Below are 14,926 nucleotides of genomic sequence, written 5' to 3'. Positions count from 1 at the left end.
GGGCTCTGTGGGGTGTGTTTGTGTTTGTGAACAGAGCCCTAGGACCAGCTTGCTTAGGGGACTCTTCTCCAGGTTCATCTCTCTGTAGGTGATGGCTTTGTTATGGAAGGTTTGGGAATCGCTTCCTTTTAGGTGGTTGTAGAATTTAACGGCTCTTTTCTGGATTTTGATAATTAGTGGGTATCGGCCTAATTCTGCTCTGCATGCATTATTTGGTGTTCTACGTTGTACACGGAGGATATTTTTGCAGAATTCTGCATGCAGAGTCTCAATTTGGTGTTTGCCCCATTTTGTGAAATCTTGGTTGGTGAGCGGACCCCAGACCTCACAACCATAAAGGGCAATGGGCTCTATGACTGATTCAAGTATTTTTAGCCAGATCCTAATTGGTATGTTGAAATTTATGTTCCTTTTGATGGCATAGAATGCCCTTCTTGCCTTGTCTCTCAGATCGTTCACAGCTTTGTGGAAGTTACCTGTGGTGCTGATGTTTAGGCCGAGGTATGTATAGTTTTTTGTGTGCTCTAGGGCAACGGTGTCTAGATGGAATTTGTGGTCCTGGCGACTGGACCTTTTTTGGAACACCATTATTTTGGTCTTACTGAGATTTACTGTCAGGGCCCAGGTCTGACAGAATCTGTGCAGAAGATCTAGGTGCTGCTGTAGGCCCTCCTTGGTTGGTGACAGAAGCACCAGATCATCAGCAAACAGTAGACATTTGACTTCGGATTCTAGTAGGGTGAGACCGGGTGCTGCAGACTGTTCTAGTGCCCGCGCCAATTCGTTGATATATATGTTGAAGAGGGTGGGGCTTAAGCTGCATCCCTGTCTCACCCCACGACCCTGTGTGAAGAAATGTGTGTGTTTTTTGCCAATTTTAACCGCACACTTGTTGTTTGTGTACATGGATTTTATAATGTCGTATGTTTTACCCCCAACACCACTTTCCATCAATTTGTATAGCAGACCCTCATGCCAAATTGAGTCGAAGGCTTTTTTGAAATCAACAAAGCATGAGAAGACTTTGCCTTTGTTTTGGTTTGTTTGGTTGTCAATTAGGGTGTGTAGGGTGAATACATGGTCTGTTGTACGGTAATTTGGTAAAAAGCCAATTTGACATTTGCTCAGTACATTGTTTTCATTGAGGAAATGTACGAGTCTGCTGTTAATGATAATGCAGAGTATTTTACCAAGGTTACTGTTGACGCATATTCCACGGTAGTTATTGGGGTCAAATTTGTCTCCACTTTTGTGGATTGGGGTGATCAGTCCTTGGTTCCAAATATTGGGGAAGATGCCAGAGCTAAGGACGATGTTAAAGAGTTTTAGTATAGCCAATTGGAATTTGTTGTCTGTATATTTGATCATTTCATTAAGGATACCATCAACACCACAGGCCTTTTTGGGTTGGGTCTCTCTGTCTCTCTGTCTCTCTGTCTCTCTCTCTCTCTCTCTCTCTCTCTCTGTCTCTGTCTCTGTCTCTCTCTCTCTCTCTCTCTCTCTCTCTCTCTCTCTCTCTCTGTCTCTCTCTCTCTCTCTGTCTCTCTCTCTGTCTCTCTCTCTGTCTCTCTCTCTGTCTCTCTCTCTCCCTTTAGCAAGCGGTACAGGATCTCTGCTGTTTCTCTCAGTGATCTAAATAAACACAGAAACACCAGATGTTACTCTCTTGGCTTCACACATCCGGTACACAGTACTATGCACGCACACTAGACTCTTTTTTTATCAAATCAATTTAGTAATTATCGTGAGCAGACAATCTTCAAATTCCACTTATGTCTCCCCTCTGCTTTCTGAATCTTCATAATTCAGTGTCACTTATCTCTTTCCCATAATCAACTGCTCTCAACCCTTTTTCCCTTTCCATCCTTTATCTCTCCTCATTCTGATGTACAGCTCTACCTTTGTCTGTCTCACTTTCCCTCTCTCTCAATAATGGCTATGTTTGGCTATACCTCATTTGTCATCCTTACTCTTTCAGCACCTCTCGTTTGCCTCTCCCCGCCCTCTCTCTCTCTCTGTCTCTTTCTCTCCCTCTCTAGGCACTTCATCCGTAGCTCTCTCTTTCCCTCTCTTTCTCTCTACCACCCCCCTGTCTCGCTCCCTCCCTCCTTCCCTCTGTGTTGACTCATGGTGGAGACAGGGGACTGGTGCTGGTCGTGTCTGCTGTTGATAAGAATGTCCAGGTCGTTCTCTACTCAGCCCTGCCAAGCCAAACAGCCCAGCCACCCCACTACCGAGCCTGGGCCACTGACACATCTACTGGCACACACACAGACACACACACAAATATTCATGTGCACGCTGCTCCTTGGGTCAATGTGTCTGTCTCCATCCTCAAGCTCTTTATCCTCCTTCTCTCCCTCTCTTTCGCTCTACAAGTAAGCGCAAACGTCTTCTGTCTTCTGTCTGCACCTGCAACCTTTCCCTTCCAGCTTGCTTCCTCTCTCATGATCTCTTTAAGGCGAGACAGCATGGGAAAGATGCACTCTCTGTCCTCTCCGCTCTCTGTCCATCCCTCACGTTGCCCACCACCACAGTCAGAACCGTAGGGAGAGAGAAACCGAGCAATAGGGAGATAGAAAGAGAAAAATGGAAGGTAAAGAGGGGAATACAGAGAGAACGAAAGAGAGCAAGAGAGCCCTGGTTGAGACTCTGACTGTGACCGTGCCCTCTCTCTCTCTCTCCTTATCATAACAAACAGGTCTGTGTGTGTGTGTGTGTGTGTGTGTGTGTGTGTGTGTGTGTGTGTGTGTGTGTGTGTGTGTGTGTGTGTGTGTGTGTGTGTGTGTGTGGAAGAGTCTGGAACCTCTGGATGTTGTCATTCCTGCAACGGGGTTTATTTTCCTAGCTCCAGCGTGTGTGTGTGTGTGTCACTAGCACCAAGCCTACACGGCACCCTGGGAGTCCATGCCACCCTACGGCGGGCAGCATCACGGGAAACCCTCCATTTATTTAACCAGTCACTAACTCATTTAGGAACACACTCGTCTGTTTGCCTTCCCTCGCTTCTGAGGAGGTTGGTCGTGAACCTTCTAGGTCAGGCCGTGGGTGGGATGACCTTTGGCCCCCAGGGTGTTTCATCTCTGTTCCAGGCCTCCCCAGGATAGGCCTGTGGTCAGCTGCTTTCTCTCTCCCCTCAATAGGACTCAGACTAGAGACAAGGGGCGGTCTTACTCCTAAACACACACATATATATATATAACATGACCCGCAATCAATTCACACCTTAACACATGTGTTGCACGTTTTTCGTCATAATATTGTTTTGAATGTTCGTTTTAGGACTGATGCCCAACTGAGCGTTGTACTCAATGCAGGCTCAATAGGTTCTGACGGAGATTTAATCTAAAGTGCATTACTGTGGCTTGGAAACATGACAACATTTCATTGCTCTCTATTTCTGATGGAATTCGCTAGCTAGCATTGCTAGCTATTTCTGACCAACTTTTATAGCTAACGTTAGCATTGCTAGATATTTCTGACCAACTTTTATAGCTAACGTTAGCATTGCTAGCTATTTCTGACCAACTTTTATAGCTAACGTTAGCATTGCTAGATATTTCTGACCAACTTTTATAGCTAACGTTAGCATTGCTAGATATTTCTGACCAACTTTTATAGCTAACGTTAGCATTGCTAGATATTTCTGACCAAAATGTTATTTTCTTATTTTTCTTTTCATGGCAACATTGCAATCTCTCTAAAGTAATAACGATGGCAGAGTTGCTCTCTCCTAATTATTTGTCTACTTTAGCAACGTCATCATATTTCTAGGCCACTGTGGTGTATATTTGACAAAACAGTCATTAGCCCCTGTTCAGAAAAACTTGGCATTAACCAAGTAGATATATTGTGTATTGTTCCCAGTGTCTTGATGAACTTGTCAGAGGCAGTAACTAAGACCTAGATTCTTTTTTATGGAGTGTCATAAACCAAAAGACCCAAACCGCAACGAGGATGATGAATGTGGAGAGAGGGCCAACATAGCAGAACACACAACCCTCCCTACAGTTAACCCAGCAGCCCCCACCCTAACTATCAACATAGCCAACACACACACACACACACACACACACACACACACACACACACACACACACACACACACACACACACACACACACACACACACACACACACACACACACACACACACACACACCCTGAATATGACCACCACAGAGACCACTCTTCCAATCCCTGCCTATAGCTATACCCCCCTTGCCTCGTATCACACACTGTTGGTGTCACAACCTACTTCCCCCGACTTCAATAGCTGGCCCCCTCCCCAACCCTCCACGACCAGTCTGACCCTCTCCTGCTGGGTGAGGTACGCAGGCACTGTCTGCAGCTCTGTGGGCCCTGTGGAGGGAGATCTGGCTAGCGTCCTGCTTTAAATGGGTCCTTTCACCACATACAGGCCTTTTACACAGAGCCTCACACCAGGGCGGCAAGGGCCCCGCAGGGCAGCTGCATGCTGGAGCACAACCCTGGGCCCCTGAGTCCACAGCTTGGAGCTCTGAGCCTGGAGCCAGAGTACTGAACGTTGCTGAGGGCTACAGCCTGCTGTCTCTTTCTGTGTAAGGGAGGGAGAGAGGCAGAGAGACTGAGATGACGCCGAGAGAGAGAGATAGAGAAAAAGAGTTCGACTGAGAGAGAGAGAGTGAGAGTGAAAGAGACCGGTGATAAAGATACCACTGTGTTCATAGACTGGGCACAATAAGACAGTATAAGGTATTAAATACGGTCAAATACATGGAGAAACGGACAGAGTAGTTGGCGCTGCCACGGGCACAATATGCCAGCTCTACAATACTGTGAGTAGACAGAAGCAGCAAAATTAATGGGAGTCAATGGGAGTCAATGGGAGTCACATCAGCATAAGGTCAGAGTTTTCTAACACAGACCAGACAGCCTCATCTGAATACTGGCTGCTGAAGGAGAGAGTACGCAGAGCAAAACCAGGGTGACTGATACCCAGTCAACTCATCCGTCAAAGCCTGTGTGTGTGTGTGTGTGTGTGTGTGTGTGTGTGTGTGTGTGTGTGTGTGTGTGTGTGTGTGTGTGTGTGTGTGTGTGTGTGTGTGTGTGTGTGTGTGTGTGTGTGTGTGTGTGTGTGTGTGTGCGTGTGTGTGTGTGCGTGTGTTTGTGCGTGCATGTGTGTGTTATGCAGTGGGGTCTTACCTCTCCACGGTGGCCTACGTACACATAGGCACACATGGGCTGGAAGGCACCCGTACCACAGGCCAGCAGGTGGGTGCGGTTATAGGGCTGCAGCAGGCGCACAAAGTTGCCACACTCCGTCTGTGAACACAGACACACACACACACACACACACACACACACACACACACACACACACACACACACACACACACACACACACACACACACACAGGTTAAATACATCTAAATGCATAGTACAACAGTAAACTGTCAACCAATTTCGGACTATTTTACTTGTGGGGTTTGTGTAGAACAACCCATTTTTTAAACAAAGACCATTGATTCTACATATTAGCAATAAGGGCCGTGAACAAGAGTTAAAAAGATGGAATACAATAAACTTCAAGAAGCACTGGGCTTTTCAGATCTTTCCCACAGCCAAAGACAGCGCCACAGGGAGGGATCAGAGAGAAGAGAGAGAGGAGAAGAGGGGAGAGAGAAGAGAATAGAGAGGGAGAATGAGAGAGGGATTATAGAGACAGAGGAAACTAGAGATCTGGAGGGAGAATGAGAGAGGGACGAGAGGAAGAGGGATGCGAGAGAGGAAGAGAGAATTATAGAGCCCTACAGGAAGAGCAGGGCACAGCTGTATCCTGTTCTTGACGAATCACAATTGGAGCTGAGTAGTGGTGTCAAGATGACCAACAGGAAACCAGCCAAGAGTGTCACTGCCCTAGGGTGACAGGGTCAAACTTGTCCACTAAGCCACGGAGTGTGTGCGCGCGCGTGTGTGTGTGCGTGTACGTGTGCGTGTGCGTTTCTCCAGAAGACTGCCGGCCAGTCAAGCCTGCTGGGATTGCTTCCTGAAGTACTTGAGAAGAGCCATATAAGGACTGGAACACGCCATCTCCGTGACAGAAGCCAAATCATTTCCAGAGATATGGGGTCTATTACTCATTACAGAGAGGCTTCTCCAACTCCAACAAGATGGGTGCTGTGTTCGCGACTATGGTGTATTCCACATAAACAACACAACACACATTCAGCGTGTTCTCCATTGGGTGAATGCATTCCCATTTGGCTACTATTATAACATACTGTATATTGTTTACTAATGAGTTAGACAAGTATTAGTCCATAATATTGAGTGTGTAACAGACAGGCGGGGTGGTAGGTTAATACCATCGGGTTTAAGATGTTTATACTGAGGGAGGGAGCCATCTTTGAAGAGCTGTTTTCAGTGTAAACAGCATGCGGTCACTGGAAAGCAGTCTGCACTGTTAACACTGACAGAAAATAAAGACCATCGCTGATGGATATACACTCACAGGGCCGTAACCAGGTTCTGAGTTTTAGTGAGGTCCGGACAACTCTAAAATGCTATTTAGAGAACAGAAAAAACAAGCAAAATGTCCCCAGCCATTATCACAATGTCTGCTGTAGCTCCATTCACCTCAGTCGATCTACAAACACATAGCCTATTAGCTATACAATTAGCCGCTACACATTAACTCATATTAACTCAGCACCGGGATTATAAAACCTAGAATTTAATATGTACAGAGGGATTTGTTAGAAGAAAAAGTATTTAATTAATGAAAAGTAAACAAATTAATTTGCTTTACAGATTTTTTTATTGTTGTTGCGGTTTCACAGCTAATTTCCTGCAATTGTACACGTTTTACCATGGGGTGGGGAGACATCGTTGCAGTTTTAAAGCAAATTTCCTTGTAATTCTACACGTTTTGCCATGACTTATACCATGATAATATGATATCTGAATAAGAGTGACTAACAAAATCGATGGGGGCCCCCTGGAGGTCAGGGCCCCTGGGCAGGTGCCCTGCATGCCCGGTTGGTAATTTGTCGATGATAACTACAAGTGTAGATAACTAGACTAATCTAACTTGACTAATCTACCAATCTAAAAATGTTTTACTGACATGGGCCAATTGACTGACTGTCAGTGAGTGGCATATAACAGGAGGAAAATTGCCGAACATAAAAATAAGTTTTGAAATGGTACCTTGTGTTTGTATTACTATTGTATCAACAGTCAGTTGAGACCCCAACTGAGTCCCTACATTTCAAAACATATATATGTACGTATAGGTCTGGACCTCAGTGTCCTCATATGTAGTTAAGGACAGGAACACTCACACACAGGCGTGCACAGAGAGAGACACACACACAAACACCCACACACAGAGGCATTTCAAAGCTGTTTTGGAAACAGCAGGATCCTTCAGTCTGTCCAAGTCTCCGTGGTCCACACAGCTGGAGCTTCAGTCTGTCCAAGTCTCTGTGGTCCACACAGCTGGAGCTTCATAAAGAAGAGGGCCAGATGACAACACAAGGGATGTGAACGTCGATAACTGAGACGGACACACACGACGATAACCACGGCTACACCAGATTCACACTGAGATACGAGCTTAGACATACGCACAATCAGACGTGCTCAACTCCTGAAGTTGAGTTGAAAGAAAACGTGCCTTTAGGCGCTGTAGCTCAGCAGTAGTTGTTGATACCAGTAAGCTCAGACATACTGTAAGCCTGGAGCGATCCACAGTGTCGGTCTTGGGAATTTGTCTTAGAAATCAGAGCACTGGGATGGCAGTTGCTTATTGGTTTGTAGATAATTAAGTCACTTCCTAAATTGTACCCATGTAGGTAAGGCTGTACCCCCGAGTGGCACAGCGGTCTAAGGCACTGCAGCTCAGTGCTAGAGGCATCACTACAGACACCCTGGTTTGAATCCAGGCTGTATCACAACCGGCTGTGATTGGGAGTCCCATAGGGCGGCGCACAATTGGCCCAGCGCTGTCCGGGTTTGGCCGGTGTAGGCTGTCATTGTAAATAAGAATTTGTTCTTAACTGACTTGTCTAGTTAAATTAAGGTTAAATACAAATACCTATTAATGAACATAGTGGAATCTTTTCTGTGGCAGTGCTGGATAATGCCAGGGCACTTTGCCAAATGGCGCCAAGCTGAGTTTCCAGATCCCTCAAGCATGAAGTCTCTGAGTCTCACAAAGTTCTTCAGAAGTATCCTACAATGCTTCAAATGTTCAAATCTCTCTCCCACCCACTCGGACTAACAGTTCTCCCAAACCCACAGCACTGTAGTCCCTGCTTTGTGATTAGCTGGTTACTTCCTGCTGTGGGAGGGGCTATGGGGGATTCACAGCTCCAATCCAGATGTTTTGGTCATTAGTGAGACGTGGTTAAGGAAGAGTGTTTTGAACACCGATGTTAACCTTCCTGGTTGTAACCTTTTTCGGCAAGACAGATCTTCCAAAGGTGGTGGAGTGGCAATCTTTACCAGGGAACACCTTCAGTGCTTGGTTGTCTCCACCAAGTCTGTCCCCAAACATTTTGATTTGCTGGTTTAAAGCATTAAACTTTCAAATAGCTCTTTGTTGACTGTTGCTGGGTGTTATCGTCCTCCATCAGCACCGGCCTGCACCCTACCTGCCCTAAGCTCTCTACTGGCCCCTTACACTAAGTCTGAATTTGTCCTGCTAGGTGACCTAAACTGGGACATGCTTAAACCACCTGACCAAGTCTTAAAGCAATGGGACTCCCTAAATGTTTCTCAGATTATTACCAATCCCACAAGGTATGACTCCAAACACCCAGAAAAGGCTACTCTCCTCGATGTTATCCTCACAAATAATCCTGACAGGTATCAGTCTGGTGTTTTCTGTAATGACCTTAGTGATCACTGTTTTACAGTCTGTGTTCGTAATGGTTGCTCAGTGAAACGACATGTCCTGATTTGTCATAGACTCTTGCTAAAAAACTTTCATGAGCAAGCCTTCCTTCATGTCCTGGTGTCTGTAAATTGGTATAGAATCAGCTTAATCCCCTCTGTTGAAGACGCATGGACCTTATTTTTTTATATTTTCAGTTGTATTGTTATAAAAACGCCCCCATAAAGAAAAATGAGAATATAAAACAGTTCAGCCCCTGGTTCGACCGTGATCTTGCAGAGTTACTCCACCTCAAGTATTCCATTTGGCGAAAGGCTCGGCACACGCATACTCAGACTGCCTCTCACTCAGGCAAATGAGAAATAAGTGCACTCAGGCTATCCGGAAGGCCAAAGTTAGTTACTTTAAGGAGCAGTTCTCTCTCCGTGGGTCTAAGCCCAAGAGGTTCTGGAAAACGGTTAAAGACCTGGAGAATAAACCCTCCTCCTCACAGCTTCCCATGTCCCTTAATGTTGGTGATGTGGTTGTTACTGACGAGGAGCACATGGCTGAGTTCTTTAATCACCACTTCATTAAGTCAGGATTCCTATTTGACTCAGCCATGCCTCCTTGCCTGTTCAACATTTCCTCATCTCCCACACCTTCTAATGTGACTAGCCCCGATGCTCCTCCCTCTTTTTCCCCTGCCCCGCTACAAAGTTTCTCCCTGCAAGCGGTCACTGAGTCCGAGGTGCTAAAGAAGCTCCTTAAATTTTACCCCCAAAAAACATCTGGGTCAGATGGTTTAGACCCTTTCTTCTTTAAGGTTGCTGCCACTATCATCGCCAAGCCTATTTCTGACCTTTTTAACCTGTCTCTCCTCTCTGGGGAGGTTCCCCTTGCTTGGAAGGCAGCCACGGTGCGTCCTTTATTTAAAGGGTGAGATCAAGCAGATCCTTACTGTTATAGGCCAATTTCTATTTTGCTCTGTTTATCAAAAGTGTTGGAAAAACTTGTCAATAATCAACTGACTGGCTTTCTTGATGTCTATAGTATTCTCTCTGGTATGCAATCTGGTTTCCGCTCAGGTTTTGCATGCGTCACTGCAATCTTAAAGGTCCTCAAGGATGTCACCATTGCCCTTGATTCTAAGCAATGTTGTGCTGCTATTTTTATTGACTTGGCCAAAGCTTTTGATACGGTAGACCATTCCATTCTTGTGGGTCGGCTAAGGAGTATTGGTATCTCTGAGGGGTCTTTGGCCTGGTTTGCTAACCTCCTCTCTCAAAGAGTGCACTGTATAAAGTCAGAACATCTGCTGTCTCAGCCACTGCCTGACACCGAGGGAGTACCCCAAGGCTCGATCCTAGGCCCCACTCTCTTCTCAATTTACATCAACAACATAGCTCAGGCAGTAGAAGCCATTTATATGCAGATGATACAGTCTTATACTCAGCTGGCCCCTCCCCGGATTTTGTGTTAACTTCACTAGGGTAGGGGGCAGCATTCGGAATTTTGGATGAAAAGCGTGCCCAAATTAAACTGCCTGCTACTCAGGTAGTCACCTCATACAAGTACTTGGGAGTATGGCTAGACGGTAGAGTATGGCTAGACGGTACACTGTCCTTCTCTCAGCACATATCAAAGATGCAGGCTAAGGTAAAATCTAGACTTGGTTTCCTCTATCGTAATCGCTCCCTCTTTCACTCCTGCTGCCAAACTAACCCTGATTCAGATGACCATCCTATCCATGCTAGATTACGGAGATGTAATTTATAGATCGGCAGGTAAGGGTGCTCTCGAGCAGCTAGATGTTCTTTACCATTCAGCCATCAGATTTGCCACCAATTCGCCTTACAGGACACATCACTGCACTCTATACTCCTCTGTAAACTGGTCATCTTTGCATACCCGTCGCAAGACCCACTGGTTGATGCTTATTTATAAAACCGTCTTAGGCCTCACACCCTCCTATCTGAGATATCTACTGCAGCCCTCATCCTCCACATACAGCACCCGTTCTGCCAGTCACATTCTGTCAAAAGTCCCCAAAGCACACACATCCCCGGGTCGCTCCACTTTTCAGTCCGCTGCAGCTAGCGACTGGAACGAGCTGCAACAAACACTCAAACTGAACAGCTTTATCTCCATCTCTTCATTCAAAGACTCAATCATGGACACTCTTACTGACAGTTGTGGCTGTTTCGCGTGATGTATTGTTGTTTCTACCTTCTTGCCCTTTGTGCTGTTGTCTGTGCCCAATAATGTTTGTACCATGTTTTGTGCTGCTACCATGTTGTGCTGCTGCCATGTTGTGTTGCTACCATGTTGCTGTCATGTTGTGTTGCTACCATGCTGTGTTGTCATGTTTTGCTGCCCTGCTATGTTGTTGTCTTATGTCTCTCTTTATGTAGTGTTGTGGTGTCTCTCTTGTCGTGATGTGTGTTTTGTCCTATATATTTTTTACATTTATTTTATTTTATCCCAGCCCCCGTCCCCGCAGGAGGCCTTTTGCCTTTTGGTAGGCCGTCATTGTAAATAAGAATTTGTTCTTAACTAACTTGCCTAGTTAAATAAAGGTTAAATAAAAATAAAATACTAAAACGGGACATCTGTGTCTGCTGGGGAGGGTTAATGAAATTAGGGGTCATGGGGTTGCAACCTGTGAGGAAGGCCATCATAAAGCAAACACTTTAGGTGTTAGTCAGGGGTCAACTAGTGGGGTCACACAGCACCATTAGACAGCCGGTTCCCCTCCATTAGCCAGTTAATAAAATACCCTCACACACACTTGCACGTACGCACGCCTCTAACTCCCATCCTCATCCTCCATCCCCCCACAGTCAATGGAAGGTAGTAGTATGCACATCCTACAGCTCCAAGCCACAAACACATACTGTATAAGCAGTGCTTAATTTATTCATCGGGAGGTTCATGAAGAGAAAGTGAATGTGAGAGGGGGGGTGACCTGGGGCACTCTTGGGTATCAGAACGCATGAAGAATCCTCTTTATAATAAAGTATTGCATGCATAGCATAGAGCCATAGAGTAGAGACTCTAGCAGAATTGGGGACCATATAAACCCATTTCATGCAATTCTACATAATTTTACATGACTGGAGACTTTAGCAGAATATTTTTTAATACCGCACAAAAATGATATAAAAGACAGGCTACTTGTACACTGACAAACTGAGATCAATAAAAACAACCTTGTCTTGAGTCCATCAATAGGCCAGGTGTGTGGAGAAACACATACTGTACAACAGGAAGAGGAAATTACAGTCCTAAATAAGCTTTCCAGTTTCACTGACTCACCCAATGACTCGCAGCTCACTCACCGGTGATGCACTCATACCAAAAGCCCATCTCTCGCTTGTTTTACTTTGTAAAACAATGCTGTTTGCTCAATAGGCCTATTTGGAATTTTATCAAATATTTTGGTAGCCTACAGACAGATTAGAGTCCTCTCTTTTCAGCGGGAGCCATTTTGTTTTCCCCGGTTGTGTTTGAAATATTGCGAAAGGCCTGTTTTGGCTGCGTTCTGTTTGCTGACAGATTTGTTTTCCGACTCTAGGCTATGCCTTGATTGGGCTACACACAATCCACAGCTAGGCTATAAAAAATATGGCTATTGATCCTCTGTGGCTAAATTATAGGCCTAATCTTGGTGTAGTATTCTGAATTATTTCATTCCTTTCTGAACAGACAGCAGTAATTCTAGAACTTTGGCAAAAGAATTTCAATTGATCGGTGGTGGAGTTCCTCCAGCACCCTTCCCACAGCTGTGATACTATCAGGAAATACATGATGAAGTGCAACTCTGGAGAGGTGAGAGGTGCAGGCTGATGTCTATCAGAGCAGAGAGGGAGAGAGGTCATAGAAAGTGAATCTCATTCTAGTCCTGTGAGAGATACAGGCTGGCTTCTCTCTCTCACCACAGCCACGGCCACCACTGGTCTCTAGGCTATAGTGCTGCGCAAACCATAAACCCGGGCCGGCCCAACCCGAATCAATTCTTAGAATATCAGGCATGGGCTGAAAATATACATTTTCACATTAGCTACGTTTTTTTTAGGGGACTGGAGAATTGCAGAGTAGGCAACTCGAGTGAACTCTGATCGCTTTTATTCACATGTTTACACTGCAAACGATTACTTTTTTTTTTTCATGTCACGAGAGGGTTGGCAAAGAATGAAACAGTCCAAAACTGAGAGGTTCCCGGATCCTGTTCCGCCAGGATGCTCAAATTAAGCACCGTTTATAAGGCAGTGAGATATATATAATGGCATTACGAAGGAGACAAAGACCACCAGCCTAGCAGCCCTGCAGTGTTCTCCATTGAGAGGTCACTGTAGCAGAACAGTTAATGGGTTCAACAATAGGAACACATCACGGTCCGGCTTTACACAACAGGCTAGCTGTTAAAACCAGCCAAGCTGTCCAGTCAGTGCCAGCATCTGCTTCGCTCCACTGTTTTTGTTTAATGGGAGGTCTCCCTGTCCAACACCTCTTGAGAGAGAGAGGGAGGGGCACATTCAGAACACACACAAACACACACACATTTGATTGTCCAGCTGTGCAGTTGACCTGCTCCATACACACTCACATGTCCCTGTATCCATCGGCTTAACCAGTGCACAGTAAGGGTTATGATTCAAGCCTTTCTCTCTGCCAAAAACACACTCAAGGCCATTTCCACCGATCAAACTAACACCCATTCACGCCCTGACTTGACTTTTCACTTTTTGACTTCTGACACTGGGATTTGTGTCTGTGCATGTCTGAGCCTTTGTCAGGTAGAGAAGAGGGACAGAGAGTGCACCCGATCAATAACCATCCACCGAGTCCACAGACAGAGACACAACTGGGCCTGTCCACTGAATATTATGCACAGTCCTCAAAACAGGGGACCACCGCCCTCTCGCAGAGGGTAAGCAACACAGACCTGAGAGCCTTTCTCATGGAGCCCCTAGCCTCAGAGGGCACCGTGGTGGAGGTGGAGGGGTTGTATTCCGGTTGGGAGGAACTTGAGGTGTGAAGTGTTACAGATGTGACCCTGTACACACACTCCCAGCAGACACACACACACACCTCCGTCACCTCCACCTCTCGGCCCTGTCGATGCAGTCACTGTTAATCCATCCCAGGGTGAATGGTGAAGCTATGGCATACACACACTCAAAAAGGCACGTAAACACACGCACCGTGTGGCCTCATGGGTCCAATGGGCCTGAAATCATTACCATGGTCACACTCCCTAATGCTATCATGTTTCCACAGGAGAACACACGGACCTCTGCTGTCCACAGAGAGAGTGAGGCTGGACACATGGGCCCCTCCACCTCTCTGAGAAACAATGTTACGGTAACTAAGACATTTTGCGTAAACCGCGGCATTCAAACGAGGCTCCAATGAAAAACGAATGGGACTGTAGCGACTGTGTTCGTATCAAGATCCAGGGTGTGAACTACGTTTCTATTCATGCGTTGATTGGCATGGTAAGGGACCAATAGTATTGGAGAAAAGTTGAAAAAAACTGACCAACCTCGGTGTCACGACGTAACGTACATTATGCAACTCATTGTGTGCCGTACAGCCTCTTTCCACCAGGTGTAGTGCTTCTCTCGCAGATTAAAAACAAGAAATGATCAAAGGCGAGTGTAATGGTGACTGTAAAGGGAATTACTCGCGAGTTCATCAATGGATAACCCAAACAATGGCTCATTTTTCGCGTCGTAGCTGCGAGCCATCGTGACTCTCAAAAAAACGTGACAGCCGCGGCTGACTGGTGAAGATGACGTAAGCGCAGCCCTGAAAACCTGACTCAAACCTTCAAATAGCTATGTAACGAGACATTATGTAAACTCTTTATAGTGTTTGATTTCCATTTTAGAGGTGATAAGTTGGACAAATCTGGTGAAAAAAGCCTTTCCCACACACAACATATCTCCCCCTTTCCCTATCATTGAGTAGCTTTCGCTTCCCAACCCGCCATTTTTAAAAAGACCCGGGCGGAGCTCCGTTGCCTTCTTCAGTCATGCAGAGACCGGGCAGCATGAAGG

At 45.8% G+C, this 14,926-nt stretch overlaps 1 protein-coding gene across 1 annotated transcript in view; it reads right to left on the bottom strand.

The window, feature by feature from the left end:
* Window positions 1-14,926, bottom strand: part of sema3bl (sema domain, immunoglobulin domain (Ig), short basic domain, secreted, (semaphorin) 3bl) — a 55,630-nt gene that overhangs the window by 16,040 nt on the left and 24,664 nt on the right. Inside the window, exon 4 of the mRNA XM_039008513.1 lies at window positions 5,185-5,304. Within this exon, the coding sequence (XP_038864441.1) occupies window positions 5,185-5,304 (120 nt within the window). The remainder of the gene's footprint in view (window positions 1-5,184; window positions 5,305-14,926) is intronic.

The sequence above is a fragment of the Salvelinus namaycush genome, chromosome 14 (assembly GCF_016432855.1).
Source record: "Salvelinus namaycush isolate Seneca chromosome 14, SaNama_1.0, whole genome shotgun sequence".
Taxonomy (NCBI): domain Eukaryota; kingdom Metazoa; phylum Chordata; class Actinopteri; order Salmoniformes; family Salmonidae; genus Salvelinus; species Salvelinus namaycush.
Note: the sequence above shows the minus strand (reverse complement) of the source record. Positions and strands in the feature narration are given on the sequence as shown.